General features: G+C 41.5%; 1 protein-coding gene across 1 annotated transcript in view; it reads left to right on the forward strand.

The window, feature by feature from the left end:
* The first annotated feature begins 828 nt into the window (after nucleotides 1-828).
* Nucleotides 829-17049, forward strand: part of zer1 (zyg-11 related, cell cycle regulator) — a 35036-nt gene continuing 18815 nt past the window's right edge. Inside the window, exons 1-12 of the mRNA XM_039764313.1 lie at nucleotides 829-1005; nucleotides 4826-5089; nucleotides 9708-9858; nucleotides 10025-10464; nucleotides 12473-12649; nucleotides 12744-12858; nucleotides 13167-13313; nucleotides 14518-14691; nucleotides 14778-14993; nucleotides 15220-15261; nucleotides 15375-15494; nucleotides 16807-16922. Of these exons, the coding sequence (XP_039620247.1) occupies nucleotides 4932-5089; nucleotides 9708-9858; nucleotides 10025-10464; nucleotides 12473-12649; nucleotides 12744-12858; nucleotides 13167-13313; nucleotides 14518-14691; nucleotides 14778-14993; nucleotides 15220-15261; nucleotides 15375-15494; nucleotides 16807-16922 (1856 nt within the window). The 5' untranslated portion in view covers nucleotides 829-1005; nucleotides 4826-4931. The remainder of the gene's footprint in view (nucleotides 1006-4825; nucleotides 5090-9707; nucleotides 9859-10024; nucleotides 10465-12472; nucleotides 12650-12743; nucleotides 12859-13166; nucleotides 13314-14517; nucleotides 14692-14777; nucleotides 14994-15219; nucleotides 15262-15374; nucleotides 15495-16806; nucleotides 16923-17049) is intronic.

A 17049-nucleotide genomic window follows, 5' to 3' on the forward strand; every position in this document is an offset into this window, starting at 1 on the left:
CGCAGGTTGTAAAGTAATCAGAAACAGCTTGAACCAATGGCATGTCTTCCTGTCCCAAGCTGTAAACCAATTTAGTCCTGGTGCATGACGTCTCCTGACATTCCAGACTTAATGTTTGTACTCTTTAACTTAATGTTGCTATTTCTGCACAATATCTATCTATCTATCTATCTATCTATCTATCTATCTATCTATCTATCTATCTATCTATCTATCATATAGTGCCCTTCACTCTATCTATCTATTATATAATGCCCTTCACTCTATCTATCTATCAGATAGTGCCCTTCACTCTACCTATCTATCATATAGTGCATTTCACTCTATCTGTCTATCATGTAGTGAACTTAACTCTATCTATCCATCTATTGGTTGACTGTTTCATTTGTCCTGCACATATCTATCTATTATGTCTTTCACGCTATCTATCTATCTATCTATCTATCTATCTATCTATCTATCTATCTATCTATCAATTGACTGACTGATGTTTTACTTGTCCTATAAGTGTTTATCTTTGTTTTTTATGTTTCTGTTGCCTTATTGCCTTCTGTTTACTTATCTAATCTAATCCCGGTAAAAAACTACTGACAAACCAAATTTCCCTCTTGGGACAATGAAATTGCATTTATTATGAAAAACAAATAATGTGTAGTTCTTTTTCTTAACCGATATTTTCTATTTAGTTCAGGTATCACCATTTGTGTCCCCCTCATTCTTCTCTCCTTTCCTTTCTCACGTTGTGACTCCGCCCTTTTCACGTTTACGTCACCGACACACGCCCACATCACCACCACTTTATTTGTTGGTTTTTTTTTTAGATTTTACTTCCGGTGAAGAGAGTGACGTTTAGTGACCCGGAATGGCTTTGTTGACAGACTGTAAATTCCAAAAGAGAGAAAACGGTGACGGTAGGAAGCAGTCCTAAAAACAACAACAACAAGAACAAGAAGAAACAGACAGTTGTAAAACAGCGAGGAATAACCGGAGGTGCAATCGAAAACGGTAAGGTCGCGCCGCGAGACGAGTCGGCTGCTCGGATTGACTTGTCAGCCTATGCGAAGAGCCGTCGCTCGACAGAAACGAAGTGAAAGAGCGAAAGAAAGAAAAGGGGCCGTTCAGCCCACACAGTGTGTGTCCAGAAAATCAAAAAATCGCCACATTTCCCACGTGTAGATATGTGTGTCAGACAGATTAGGAGAGAGACGATAGGAGCCGACGTGTCAGAGTGTGGACAAAAGCTGAGCCGTCCACTCGCCTTCGCTCACGGTCTGTGCCAACTTTACTGGTCGTGCGCTAAGGAACGTTTCCATATCACAGAATGTAATCGAGCGCTCTGTATGTGTTATTAATAACATACTAAAGCTTTATGAATGTGCTGCATGTTTAATTTCCTCCGAGAGCTGCTAAATAGAAGGGCAAGTGAGGTTTGGTCATGGTGCTGTTCTTGCAGAGTTTCATCCTTCCAACTGGCAGCAGTGGATGTCAAGGGAAATCAGATCAAATTTGATCTGTCACAAACTGTTACACACACGGTACAATATATAGCGAAATGCTTAGTTGCTGAACTCCCAAGAATGTGCATGGCAGAATAATATAAAAAGACAATAAACAATAAGCCACCTTAATTAAACGAGAAGGGTCTCTCCAGTTGCTATGTCTCTGGCATTCCAAAAGATGGAACATCACAAATATTTTTAGTAATAAAATGCATTGCACTTGTCATTCTAATAGATGCCATGTTACAAACATTAACACTGTAGTTATGAAGCCCACACCAAATGGCATATACAGTAACAGTGACATATACATTGTAGTTATCATTCTAACAGATGGCGCATCACAAACATAAACACTGCCTATTATAAATCCCATAGTAAATGGCATATAACAGTGCAGTATGCATTGCATTTGTCATTGTAACAGATGGCGCATCACAAACATTAACAATGCATTTACAAACCCCACATCACATTAGTATATAACAGAGGCATATGCATTGCATTTGTCATTTTAACAGACCGTGCATCACAAACATTAGCACTGCCTTTATGAATCTCACACCAAATGGCAAAGAACAGTGCTATAAGAATTGCATTTGCCATTCTAACAGATGGTGCATCACAAATATTTTTAGTAATAAAATGCATTGCACTTATCATTCTAATAGATGCCACGTTACAAACATTAACACTGTATTTATGAAGTCCACACCAAATGGCATATACAGCAACAGTGACATATACATTGTAGTTATCATTCTAACAGATGGCACATCACAAACATAAACACTGCCTATTGTGAATCCCACAATAAATTAGTATACTGTATAACAGAGACATATGCATTGCATTTGTCATTCTAACAGACGGTGCATCACAAACATTAGCACTGCCTTTATGAATCCCACACCAAATGGCAAATAACAGTGCTCTAAGGGTTGCATCCGTAGACCTACAGGAGCCGTACACAAACTGTAATAAGTCTAGTTCTTTTGGCAGAGTAGGGCATATGTCATTCATGATTAGCCTCTAGAACACTTAATTTAGGCAATGGAGCGATAGTCATTCAAACAGGCCGGACTCGATTTCTCAGGTACAGCGACAGTGATGGATCTTTTAAAGCATGCTGGTACAAAACACTGGGTTAAGGAGAGATTGAATATTACCGTGAACACCGGTGCAAGCTGATCGACGTACACATCTTTAATGCCACATCGACGTTCCGCCTTCCCTTGGCCTTGTTGACAGATCTCTCAACCCAGCCAGAAACACCAGAGAATTTCTCAACCCCAAGCTAAATTAATGGAACCTGCAACCATTTCCCACATCTGCACTGTTTTGTTTGCTTTGTTATAAAGAATTTCCTTATTATACAGATCAGTCCTTCCACAGGAAGATTTTTGTACATGCCCAAAGTCTCTGCGTAACGTAACCGTAGTTATTTATTACTATCATTAGTTTGTATTTGTCTGTGATATTTACACAAAGCAATTTTCCAAATCGGAGAGCTTGATCTCCTAATGTACACACAGCCATTTTTCATCATTGTCATAGGAAATATCTGCCAGTCTTCTTTATTCAGGGTGACTCAATTTTTATGTCCCTGTGTGGCATTTTATCTGTTCGCCATATGTCCATGTGGGTGGGTTTGCTTCAGGGCGCTACCTTTTCCTCCCACAGTCCAAAGACATTCAGATTAATGAGGCTAAATTGACCCGTGTTTGTGTGTGGGCATTAGTCCTGTAATTGCCTCACACCTTGTCCAGGGATTGTTCCTGCCTTGTGCCTGATTCTTGATGGGATAGGCTGCAGCTCCCCTGTGACTTTGCTCTGGATAACCGGGTTTGGAAAATGGAGAGATACCGTATATACTTGTGGGTAGCTTCTCTCGCGGATAAGTCAAGTCTTGATTTTACCGTATAATTTGTGGTATTTTATAATGTCAGTCAAATGCGTAAAACTCACGCTATTGTTCCAAGAGATTATGATATGCTAACACCCACCTGAGAGAGTAACCACAGGGCACACAGCCTTTTTTTTCTATGTAGGTGCGACAATGTGCTGTATCAGCGTGTGCTCCTAACCTCTTTCTCTCTCTAGTGTGCCTACGTGAGCACACGATAATACCCAAACTATTCCGAAGTGACATTTGCACTGATTTGTGTTTTTTGTATCTCACACCCTCATACACCTTTATGGTAAGAGAATCCTTATCTACGATGGAGCGTTCGATCAGAAGAGAATATGAAGCTGGTTTTAAATTAAACGTCGTTGAAGTAGCGAAAGAAATTTTGGTAACATGGCTCCCCAAATCATCACTGACTGTGGAAACAACACACTGGGCGTCAAGCAACTTGGATTCTGTGCCTCTCCATTCTTTCTCCATACTCTATGACCGCGATTTCCAAATGAAATGCAAAATTCACTTTCATCTGAAAGTGAATCTGACATGTCATCCATCTGCTGGTGTTGGTCCACTGTGTTTTGTCAAGTCCAAAGTCAACGCAGCCGTCTATCAGTTTCCTCTGCTGACAAGCTTTATGGAGATGCTGATTTCATTTTCCAGCAGGGCTTGGCACCTGCCCACACTGCCAAAAGTACCAATACCTGCTTTAATGACCGTGGTACTGTGCAAACTCGCCTGACCTAAACCCCATAGAGAATCTATGATGAGGAAGATGAGAGACAGCAGAGCCAACAATGCAGACGAGCTGAAGGCCACGATCAAAGCATCCTGGGCTTCCATAACACCTCAGCAGTGCCACAGGCTGATCGTCTTCATGCCACGCCGCATTGATGCAGTCATCTATGCCAAAGGAGCCCCGACTAAGTACTGAGTGCCTACATGAACAGACTTTTCAGTAGGCCAACATTTCTGTGTTAAAAATCATTCTTCTTATTGGTCCTATGTAATATTCTAATTTTCTGATATACTGAATGGTGAGTTTTCATTACCTGTAAGCCATAATCAGCAAAATGAAAAGAAATAAACGCTTGAAATATGTCACCCTGTGTGTAATGAATCAATATAATATAGGAGTTTCACTTTGTGAATTGAATTATTGAAATAAATGAACTTTTCGATGATATTCTAATCTATTGAGATTTACCTGTAGTATGTTGTGGTGTGTCCACCTTATGAAGGAGTTCCTGCCGAATCGACTGTCCAGATGACATGTCTCTAAGCCATCTGGGACGGGTGGTCCTTAAAATCAAATTTAGATACCAGTAAGTTAAGAGAGAGCACGTTAGGAAATGTCGATAGAAGTCGCTTAGACAAAACTCCAGTTCTGAACTTCACTTCTTTTCTCTCCCCCACCCAGTGCCAAGTGGATTGCTTGGGATACCTGACAAGGCTGCCCCATGCCCCTTTAAGACATCTGTACTGCGCTCCACTCCCATTGGCCTGTGTCCTAGCAAGAGGTGACCATGGCAGTCGACAGCCCAGACACGCTGATGGCGCTGAGTACGGAGTACTGCCTGCGCAACCTGGAAGGCACGATGTGCTACCTACTTGACAACGAGACCCTTCAGCTGCACCCAGACATCTTCTTGCCCAGCGAGATCTGCGACAAGCTTGTGAACGCGTAAGTTGGGGAAGGCGGGGGGAGAGTGGGTAACCCTCAATAAGAGTTTGTAAGGTATTCACCAGGAGACAGAGATTGTTAGGAACATTGATTTTACAGTTCTGTTCAATTCAATTGCCATCACCTATTTTGACGAGGAGAGCGGCAAACTCTCCGGCTTTTTTTGTCACAGTCCATGTAAACCCTCATGTTTATTCTTAAGGTAAGAACATTGGTCCTAGGCCATAGGTAGGAAGACTTCAGACATGCTTTAACTTCGTCGGTGCGTGTTCCTCTTGGGACAAAAGAAGATGTTATTTTTTAAAGTTCGTTATGGGGCACGGCGCGAAATGAAACATACTCAGAGTTTCAAAGTACAGTGAGAAGGATGAGCATGGGAAATTTGGGCTTCCTACATATATTGGAAGTCACAGAAACAGTGAGGACGGGTTTCCCCTATCTATATATACATTTTAGGGGGTACACCCATTTCCCCCCTTTGGGTGTTGCAATAGGACATGAAATATACTTAACTTTTGTAAGTACACTGCAAGGAATGAGCATGCCAAATTTCAGCTTCCCACAAATATGGAAAGTGGGAGAATTAGTGACGAGTTAGTGAGGGCTTTACCTTTTATATTTAGAGATTCTTGAGGTTTGACTTGAGAGTTGACACAGCGCTCTGCGCCTGCCCTTGGTGAGGCCTGCTTCAAGAACACAGCAGTTTGTACCGTTATGTTGTATTGTAATGCTGAGGTGGCCATGATAGATTATTAAATTATAAATTCTGTCCGTGGAACCCTCAATTGGATTATGGAATTTCAAAAATGAATGGATATTAATAAAAACAAATAAATATAGCTATTTGGATTGCTTGTATGCCACCCACAGACTGGTGTGAGCAGTAGAATACCAGCAACAGACAAATTCTGTGCTTCTGTGACAATGCATTTGGACTTGCCTATCACGTCACTAAGGCAAAGAACTTGTTTAGGTTTTTATTTGAATTATTTTTGTTTGGCATTACAGACCAGATTAAATAATCAGTGGCTAAATCAGGCTGCATTGAGTAAAATGAGCAATTTGCTCTTCATGAAGGCCATTACATATCATCTCAGTGATTCTTGGTCTTCAATTCTGGAAACATCCCATCAAAGTGAGGGGGAAACCAGAGAAAGAGTCTGCCCCTCCGTGACACACATCGGTCTCACATACAGTATATAAACTGTCGGTGTTCCATTAAGTGCTTCTGTCCAGGTAAGGTGAAGATGATAAGACTCACGTGAAGTCTTGAAGCAAATCTTTCCAAAGGTTGCTTACAGTTTTGGTTCACTCTGCCTAGGTGTGGCTCACTGGCTGATTAGTCACTTCAGGGCGTGACCTGCCTTTGTCACAAAGTCCCGTGCTTGTTAGGCAATGCCAGCAGAGTGTCAAAACATTCTGGCTTTTTCCTTGGTGTTCATGTTTTGCTTGCTTTCTGTGATAGCCCTGTGTGTGTGTCTGTCCATCCGTCTGTCTGTCTGTCCACCATATGAAACAACGCAGCTCCTGGAAAATCGATTTTGTTGAAACTCAGCCCTTCAGGTCAGTTTCATTCTTATTGAGATATCCTGAATGCACTGCACTGTGCGCAGTTTTGAAATTTCAAAATTTCACATGGAGAAACGTTGTCTCTGTTTCTGTCCCTCTCTGTCTCTGCCTCACTGCACACTCCACCTGTCATGTTATGCTACTAAAGTGTAATTGTAAACCGTGGACTCCAGATATCCAGATGCTTTCGCTTTTTTTTTTTTCCACATTTTGCTATATTGTAGCCTTGTGCTGAAACCATTTCAGTTCAGCTCTTCCCTTCTTAAGCAACACACGATAGCCCAGAATGTAAGCAGTAGACTGTTAGATACTTTTTTAGTCCCAAGGGGAAATTCACATACTCCAGCAGCAGCATACAGATAAAAAAACAATATTAAATTAAAGAGTGATGAAAATGCAGGTAAAACAGTAACTTTGTATAATGTTAACGTTTACCCCCTGGGTGGAACTGAAGAGTCTCATAATGTGGGGGAGGATCGATCTCCTCAGTCAGTCAGTGGAGCAGGACGGTGACAGCAGTCTGTCGCTGAAACTGCTCCTCTGTCTGGAGATGATCCTGTTCAGTGGATGCAGTGGATTCTCCATGATCGACTGGAGTCTGCTCAGCGCCCGTTGCTCTGCCACAGATGTCATACTATCTAGCTCCGTGCCTATAACAGAGCCTGCCTTCCTCACCAGTTTGTCCAGGCATGAGGTGTCCCTCTTCTTTATGCTGACTCCCCAGCACACCACCGCGTAGAAGAGGGTGCTCCACAACTGTCTGATAGAACATCTGCAGCATCTTATTGCAGATTTTGAAGGACGCTAGTCTTCTAAGGAAGTATAGTCGGCTCTGTCCTCTCTTGCACAGAGCATCAGTATTAGCAGTCCAGTCCAATTTATCATCCAGCTGCACTCCCAGGTATTTATAGGTCTGTACCCTCTGTACACAGTCTTCTCTTATAATCATGGGGTCCAGGAGGGGCCTCGTCATCCTAAAATCCACCACCAGCTCCTTGGTTTTGCTGGTGTTCAGGTGTAAGTGGTTTGAGTCACACCATTTAACATAGTCCTTGATTTGTTTCCTGTAACTTCTCCTCCTCCTGCCCGCTCATGATGCAGCCAACGATAGCAGTGTCATCAGCAAACCTTTGCACGTGGCAGGATTTCCGAGTTGTATTGGAAGTCTGATATATATAGGCTGTTGTCTTCTTTTTAGTTATGACATTGCTAAAACTTTGGGGTGTTAGAGTGATTTGTTTTCAGAACACTGCCTCTCTTTCTTTACATCACCAGTTAAACCCCTCCTGTGTCATTGTCCTGTTGTAAAATTTCCTAAAATCCTGTTTCCTCCTTGTCATTTGGGGGGTATGTAGTGTTCCTTGATCATCATCTTCCTCTTTCGGCTGCTCCCGTTAGGGGTCGCCACAGCGGATCATCTTCTTCCATATCTTTCTGTCCTCGTCATCTTGCTCTGTTACACCCAGCACCTGCATGTCATCTCTCACCACATCCAAAAACCTTCTCTTAGGCCTTCCTGTTTTCCTCTTCCCTGGCAGCTCTATCCTTGGTACCCTTCTCCCAATATACTCGACATCTCTCCTCTGCACATGTCCAAACCAACACAATCTCGCCTCTCTGACTTTGTCTCCCAACCCGTCCAACCTGAGCTGACCTTCTAATTTCTTCATTTCTAATCCTGTCCATCCTTGTCACCCCCAATGCAAATCTGAACATCTTTAACTCTGCTACCTCCGGCTCATACCAGCTGGGAGAAGACCCCGGGGAAGACCCTGTGCTTGCAGAGAGGATTACATCTCTCAGATGGCCTGGGAACCCCACAGTGACAAGTATGGCTGGAGAAACGGAGGTTTGGCCTTCATTGCTAAGGCTGTTTCCCCCGCAACCCTGTCTCAGATAAATGATGGAAAATGAAATGAAGTTTTGGGTTTTTGAGGTCAGTCAGTATGTCTTGATTTTATATAACAACAACACTTATTTATATGGCACATTTTCATACAAATAATGTAGCTCAAAGTGCTTTACATGAGGAAGAAAGAAAAAAAAGACAAAATAAATAAATAAGAAAAATAAGATAAAACTCATTAACATATAATAAAAGTAAGGTCCGATGGCCAGGGAGGACAGAAAAAACAAAAATAAAATTTTCAAAAGCAGAGGGGTCAAGATTATTTTTCTTGAGTAGGGGTTTAACTACAGCAGTCTTAAAACAGTCGGGGAAGACCCCAGTCTTCCATAGTAGGTCACATTACACGACACTAAGGTAGGTAACAAATGAAATACAAGATAAATAACTATGCTCTATGGAGACATTTAAAAAAACCTGTGAAGAGTAAAGAATGATGTTTTGAATAGACAGTTGAGAGAGCATAGCAGAGTATCAGGATGGTGGATTTACAAGATTAAGTTTTGACACAAATAAATGCATGAGAGACAGTAGGTGGTCTTCAGATGCAGTTTGAATGTTAGGTCTAATGGAACTTGATGTACAAACCTAAGGAAGGAATTCCTCCATGTAGACACCATAAAGGTGAATGAGTGGTCGTCCAGAGATTTATTGGCTATGCTGTCTTGGCTGTTAAGATGTAAAGGCACAGAGGGGGACTGTGTTTAATATAACAGTTTGTGGAGACCCCGGTGTAGAAAAGTCTGTGTCGAAATAATGGCACTGGAAGATGTACAAAGAAGATGACACATTACAGGGCTGAAGACTTCAGTTATCAGGAGAAGACTGGAATCTTCTTTTAGTCCAAGACAGCCGAGCCATAAAAGAGTAAACAGAATTACTTCTTAAACATCTAAAGAAATTAAAAGTAAAACTTAATTTGTTCATTTTTTTCCCAAAATGAATGAAATCTTTTCAGCCATTTTCCCAGCTTGCCTTTTTTGGTCCTAAGAAACAACAGGAAATAGTGAGCTGTTTTTAATAAATGGTATTTTTTACTTGTGCCTTTAGTAGAGTAAAGGATATTTGAAAAAAATTGGCATTTGTGGTAATAATGGTAGGCTCTATTGTGTCTCTCTGTCTGCCTTCTCTGTTCTTGTTCAGGTATGTGGAGCTCGTTCACACAGACAACAACTTTGAGCCCTACGAGACCTTCTTCCCACTCTTCTCAGACACCAGGAATACTCGTCTGACCCGTGTCCACTTGCGGGAGGACACTGTGCAGGACCAGGACCTGGAGGCCATCAGGGGTCAGGTGAGGAAGCAGCGGGTGATAGAACTTGGTGTAGAGATTTTGTGGGAGTGGATGGCCATGTGGATGCCTGGGAAAAGATCTCTACTGGGATTTTCAAAATTGTGTTTTGTAATTTAATTTCACAAAAATATAGTAATTTAAAAGCTTTTTTTTTTATATCCACTAGGACTTAATTGAACTTCACTTGACCAACTGTGAGAAGCTGACTGCCAAGAGCCTGCAGACGCTGTGTAGCTTCCATGACACCTTGGTGTCTCTTAGCCTTTTTGGTTGCGGCAACATCTTTTATGAAGAGGAGAACCCAGGGGGCTCAGAAAGTGATGATATCTTGGTTAACCCCACACGCCAGGTGCTGGTAAAGGACTTCACCTTCCAGGGCTTCAACCGGCTTCGCATTCTCAATCTGGGTAGGCTCACTGAGGGGGTGAATGTAGAGACGCTCCTGCAGCCCCTTACATCGCTCACGTCTCTTGACCTCTCCTGCATCCAGTTGTACAGAGTAACATTCCTAACTCAGTGGAAGGACCGACTGTCATCTTTGGTCCTGTACAATATGGACCTGTCTGATGAACACATCCAGACGATAGCTCAGTTGGTGCATCTCAGGTATGGCAGCTTAAGGGGTACAATAAGATAAAAAAAATGACATCATGTTGATGTACAGTAGATCTCTTTCAATTCCAGTTGAGGATGATTCATAGGAGTTAACAGTTTTACATAGTTGAGGGTGGAGAGCCTGCTAACCATTTCTCATGTGCAATGGAAAAACCTAGTAACTGCCATTTTGTTAAAAATTGAGTTTTTTTGAGTTACTGGGTCTTTCCTGATGTTATAAGGTAGTGGTGATGGCCAAGATAGTGGTGATAGCCAAGTATGTCTTCATTCCTGCCACAGCACGATGGAAGAAGACAGTATGTACACAGTATTTTACATACTGCAAGACAAAAACCAAGCAACTCCACTGACCAATGAGGAAAATCCGTCTACCAATGAAAACGTTGAGTTATGATGACGTGATTAGGGCTAATTATTTTGTTTTTCCTTTTGTCCCAGGCCTGAATATTTTTCCAAAATACTCAGTTTTCTAAAAAGCAATGGTTTCACACATAATTCTGCATAAAATACGTAGCGTATATACTTGCGGATAAGTTGGGACTTGATTCTACAGTATAATTTCTGGTATTTTATAATGTCGGTCGTATAAGTTGAATGCAGAAAACTCATGCTATTGGTCCAAGAGATTATGATATGCTAACGCCCACCTAAGAGAGTAACCACGGAACACACTGCCTTTTTTTTCTATGTGGGTGCGGCAATGTGCTGTATCAGCGTGTACTCCTAACCTCTCTCTCTCTCTATTGTGCCTACGTGATCACACGGTACTACCTGAACTATTCCGAAGCAAAGTTTGCACTGATTTGTGTTTTTTGTATCTCACACCCTCATACACCTTTATGGTAAGAGAATCCCTTATCTACAATGGAGCATTCGATCAGAAGAAGATATGAAGCTGGTTTTAAATTAAAAGACATTGAAGTGGCAAAAGAAATTGGTAACTGTGCTGCTGCAACAAAATTCGATGTGTCTGAGAAACTGATGTGAGATTGGAGGAGGCAAGAAAATGTAAAAAAATAAAATTAAGTGTTGCATTTTTGAACGGGGGTATAAGTCGGGGTCTGATTTTTATGATCGATTTTTCAGGTTTTAAGACCCGACTTATACGTGAGTATATACGGTAAGTGTCTTTGATAAAGCCTGAAAACCGGTGGAAAAAATGGTGGTGTTAAATGCCATAACCGGAAGTGACGTAGGGGAACTGGAAGTCATGGGTTTCTGTCGTCGTAACTGGAAGTGATGCGTTTCTGGGTACCGGAACCAGAAGTGACGCTCTTCTGGTTGCCAGAACCGGAAGTGACATCTTCAGGGGTTGATTCAAACAGGTTTTCCTGTTTTTGGTCTGCAGAGACAACAGAAGAAGTTTTAATGGACCCTGCCACCCCCTGGCCTGATGTGGAATTACCTTCACTTGGTCCATATAGCTCCCTCCTATTCACACTTATGTGACACCACACACAACACCAGCACTCCCGCTTTGATGATCACAATCGAGTCATTACCTCACTATATCATCACTAGCGATTGTGTCAGACTTACTAAGGGTGATCACTTACTAAGGGGGGACCACTGCCCTAGAGCACATTCATGCGCACAAACTCTTAATAAAGACAAATTTAGGGTTCCACTGGGATGTGGAAAGAAACAACTGCACCCAGAAAGAACCCTCATCCAGCCAGAATTCCATATTAATTGCGTCAGAGTCTTAAGGTATTCTGAGGTAAGGAGAGATTTTAAGATGTAGCCTTCCCAGGTACATAACTCCTACTTTAAATGAATACATTTTGTTATTACCCTTAACATCATAAAAAGTATCTGCTGACAAAGGAGAGGTCCTGCAATAAACTGCCCCAAAACAGGATGTAGGATGAGGTTGTGTTTCCTCTTTTCTTTTAAACTTGTGTTGATAAACTTTTGAGGTTTTTCTGTTTTGCTTTGCATCCCCTGTAGACAGCATTTGCATTTTTGAAAGTGCTAATTTCCTAAATTATTCCTGCAGACACCTGGATATATCCCGTGACCGGCTGTCAAGCTTCTACAAGTTCAAGCTGACCCGTAAGGTGCTATCTGTGTTTGTCCGCAACTTGATCCACCTCGTCTCACTGGACATCTCAGGCCACGTGCTTCTAGAGAACTGCGCCGTCTCTCAGATTGAGGAGGCTCTAGGACGTCCCAGGTATTTTGCTAGCTGCCTTTTAACCGCATGAGTTACACTAAACTGATGAGGACCCAGCTTTTTGAGTGATGCCATTTTTGTTGAAATCTTTCAGCATTGAGCCTTCAAAGAGTAGCATCTGCCCCTTTCAGGAGCTGAAGAGGCCTTTGCAGTTTCTCGGTCTTTTTGATACATCGCTCTGTAACTTGACGCACATCCCTGCCTATAAGGTATGTTTGTTAGCAAAGGCTGAATAAAGTGTTACTGGTTGATCATGTTTGAATTACATATCGTTTGTTGAGATGTTCATCAAAATGTTCAAAGAGTTAAAAATATTGTTTGAATCAGCAAATAATCTTCATATAAGTGGGCTAACAGCTTCCTTTTTAAGATACTTAACGACTTAGAGGCCATTGTCATTCTGCGCAAGTGTGGAAAAGCACAAGGCCATCTAGAGATATTTACTGGTTTTGGGGATGAAACGGTAGACCACAGTTCCTATTGCATCATTATGTCAACGCTTTCTTTGGACATGCAGGTCACTGGATCCAAAAACGAAGATCAGATCCTGAACGCAATTGAAGCGTACACAGAATATCGGCCTGAAATGGCATCACGAGCCATAAACCACTTGTTTGATATCGCTCGAATACAACGCTGTAGCCAACTTCTCCGGGCTCTTCAGGTATTGAACATGTTTCTTTCTAAGCAGTAGACTGGAGTGGCTGTGCCAGTTATACAAAAAAAGGACAATTGCAGTGTCTTCTTTCAGAGGAGACTGGTCCATTAATGTGTGTAACAATCTGCTGAAAATGTTCTGCTACTCCATTATAGTCCGTCTTGTGCTGTTAGGGTGGTAGTACCAGGTTAGGGAAGGTCGTGTGCCTGAATAAATGAATCAGTTAGGTTAGTCATATTACATGACTGATGTTGAATTCACTGGAGACCATGGTGGGTAAAAAAAGATTGTAATAAAATAAGAGGCCTTAATGACTAATGCTGCTCATCCTCTCCATGACTCGTCATTCAGGAGACATTTAACCTTTGCCTTCTTCCACATCGATGTCCTAGGAGTTGTTACTGGGGTTCAGCAATCAGACTGTATATTAAAGTGGATCTGGAAAGTATTCAGACCACTTCACTTTTTACCCATTTTGCTATATTACAGCCTTGTACTAAAATCATTTAAATTCTTTTCTCTCTTATCAATCAACACTTACTATCCCAGAATGGTAAAGTGAAAACAGGTTTTTAGACATGTTTGCAAACTTACTAAAAGTCAAAACCTGAAATATGCCATTGACACAAGTATTCAGATCCTTGACTCCCTTTGGTGGTGATTATGGCCTGGAGTCCTACTGGGCCTGACATGACAAGCTTCACACACCTGGATTTGGGATCTAAATACTTTCTGAATTCACTGCATCTCTTCACATCATGCCCATCTTTTCGTTCTTTATTTCACCTTATACAATTCCTTATATTAGGAATCTGTTAGTTTTCACATACCCCTTAGGGTCAAGCAAATTATAGAACAAAACCCAATCTAAATCCGTTAAGTAGTTGTCTCTTGAAAAGCAGACAGATGTTGGATTTTATATATAGAGTGATATAGTGCCTTTCACATTATCTATCTATCTATCTATAGTAGTGCCTTTCATATTGTCTGCTTATACTTTTTCTATTTTTTTTATTACTCATTCCTACAGTTTATTCATGTCCTTCAACTCCGAGTTTCCTGTTGTCTTTGAGGATTGTGGCTTGGCCATTACAATAGCTTTACTAACACACTAATTAATTGGTAGTAAGATTGCTCTTGAAATTCCAATGATGAAGACGCTGTGAAACTATCACTAACTGATCAGCTCCTTCTTTTCCTTCTCCCACAGCTCGTCATCTCTGCACTAAAGTGCCATAAATATGATAAGAGCATTCAGGTAACGGGTAGTGCTGCACTGTTTTATCTAACCAACACAGAGTATCGCACAGAGCAAAGTGTCAAGCTGCGCCGACAGGTCATCCAGGTGGTGCTTAATGGCATGGAATCATACCAGGAGGTCACGGTAAGGGGAACTGCAGTGCAGATTAGACAGTCAAATATTTTACACTTCATCTTTTTTTCAGACTTATAATGTCTCATGATATACAGGTGCAGAGGAATTGCTGCCTCACTTTGTGCAACTTCAACATCCCAGAAGAGCTTGAGTTCCAGTATCGGCGGGTGAATGAGCTCCTGCTTAATATTTTGAATCAGTCTCGGCAGGACGAGTCCATCCAGCGCATTGCCGTGCACCTTTGTAATGCTTTAGTCTGCCAGGTGGATAATGACCACAAAGAAGCCGTTGGCAAGATGGGTTTCGTAACGGTTAGTCAGACTTGCTTATACTCTGAGGGATAAGGGTGAGGACTGATGTTTAGCTCATACAAGCGATGAGAAAATCTCGTCTGTTTTTCTCTGTCTTTGTGTTGGGATGTTGTATGCAAGTCCGTTTGAATAAAACAGCCATAAAGAATGTGTCAGCTTTGCATTAGGAGACTCTGTTTTCATGGAGACCAGGCTCAGTTTTTTTTTTTTCTTTTGCTTTCTTCAGACAATGTTGAAATTAATTCAGAAGAAACTAGTGGAGAAAACGGTAAGTCGCTGGGGTGGGAGGATTACAGTAGCGGCCTGATAGCAAAGCTAAAACTGAGGTGATGCAGCAGGTTCTCTTGCCGTTGGTCTTTTATTGTACACTTTTATTCGCAGTGCGACCAAGTAATGGAGTTCTCCTGGAGCGCTCTCTGGAACATCACAGATGAAACTCCTGATAACTGTGAAATGTTTCTCAACCATTCTGGTATGAAGCTGTTCTTAGAATGTCTAAAGGTGAGTTCTTCATCTTTAAAGCTTTTGTTCTACCAAAATGAATGTTAAAGGCTCCTTTCTAATAAAAAAAAGAAAACAAAGTAGGTTATTTATAGTAGGTATCATTAATCTGTCTGCAAATAGTTCTTGTATAGTGAAACCTTTTACAGAGCTCTTGATTCATTCAATGACAGAGGAGATAGTGTTTCAGGTATACTCGGGGGAAAATTTGTTTTCTCCATTGGCTTTTTGGACTGCCACACTCTGATGGCCTGTTGAGCTTCAGCTGACAGTTCTTGGTCTACTGTTATAACTTACATGATAGTGAACATTTGCTTTGGATATTTTTACTTTCTCGTAAACGAAATATAGGGAAAGTATTGGAATCGTCCAAAAATTCGATGTCGAGATTTGGATGAATCTCAATGTTTTAGACGTCCTTGTCTTTCCCGTATATGAAGTATAGGAGGTTAAGTATTGGAATCCTCCAAAAATCCCATTTTGAGATTTTGATTAACCTCAGTGTTTTAGACCTCCCTGAGTCCGAAAGTACTATGTTTGGAATTGTGTGTGTGTATGTAAACACATTATCTTGAGTATGCTTTCACTTAGGTCTACCAAATTTTGCATACAAGTATTTGCCCAAAAGTTGATAGAAATTTATGTTTTGTTCCTATCTCCGCTAACTGGAAGTGGTACTTTGCCCTTTATTGATGCAGCTGCAGAGTCCTATTTATTCAACTTTTCTTTTATAATAATTGTTCAATATATTATTAACTAGCCGTCCCCCTGCGGCTCCGCCTGCGTAGTAGTGAAACATGACAGTGAAGAGGGCTCTGCCCGGCTCCCCACTCCTGACGTCACGCTTTCCCCCTTCCCTATGCCCACAGTGTCTGACTTGGATTAGCACAAATATTTCACACCTGCAAGCGAACTATGATTACTAGCGCGATGAGAGAAGTCCCAAAATCAATTGGAATGTTCATGCAAATTCTAGAAATAAGCACGATCTAAAGGTGTCAAGTAGTTCTCTTGTTCACTAGCTAAGTGGAGGTAAGATACGCCCCAAGGCTGGCGCGTGAGGAGTGCCCCGCTTCCCCATCCCCTCGGCACACAGCCTGTCTCTCAGATTTGTGCAAATAAATTGGTACCGCAAGCAAACTATGATACTTAGCACGATGAGAGAAGTCTCTTACTCACCCAGCATGTTCAAACAAATTACAGAAAAAAAAACACAATCTAAATAGTTCTCTTGTGAAAAGCAGACAGACAGACAAACATTGGATTTTATATTTAGAAAGAGAGAGAGATTTGTTTTTTAATTTTTTTCTAGGAGTTTCCAGACAAGCAAGAGCTTCATCGGAACATGCTGGGGCTCCTGGGTAATGTAGCAGAAGTCAAAAATCTGAGACCCCAGCTTCTGACACCTCATTTCATTACTGTTTTCAGGTAAGAACCAGGGCAGGTCCTCTCTACAGGGTGTGACAAACTGAGAATATTTTGGGTATGAAATCTGGCTTATATCTTAACCCTCATAAAGAGCAGTGTCCGTGGTCTGTGTGAACAGTGGGAGTGA

This window comes from Polypterus senegalus, chromosome 9, assembly GCF_016835505.1.
Source record: "Polypterus senegalus isolate Bchr_013 chromosome 9, ASM1683550v1, whole genome shotgun sequence".
Lineage (NCBI taxonomy): Eukaryota > Metazoa > Chordata > Cladistia > Polypteriformes > Polypteridae > Polypterus > Polypterus senegalus.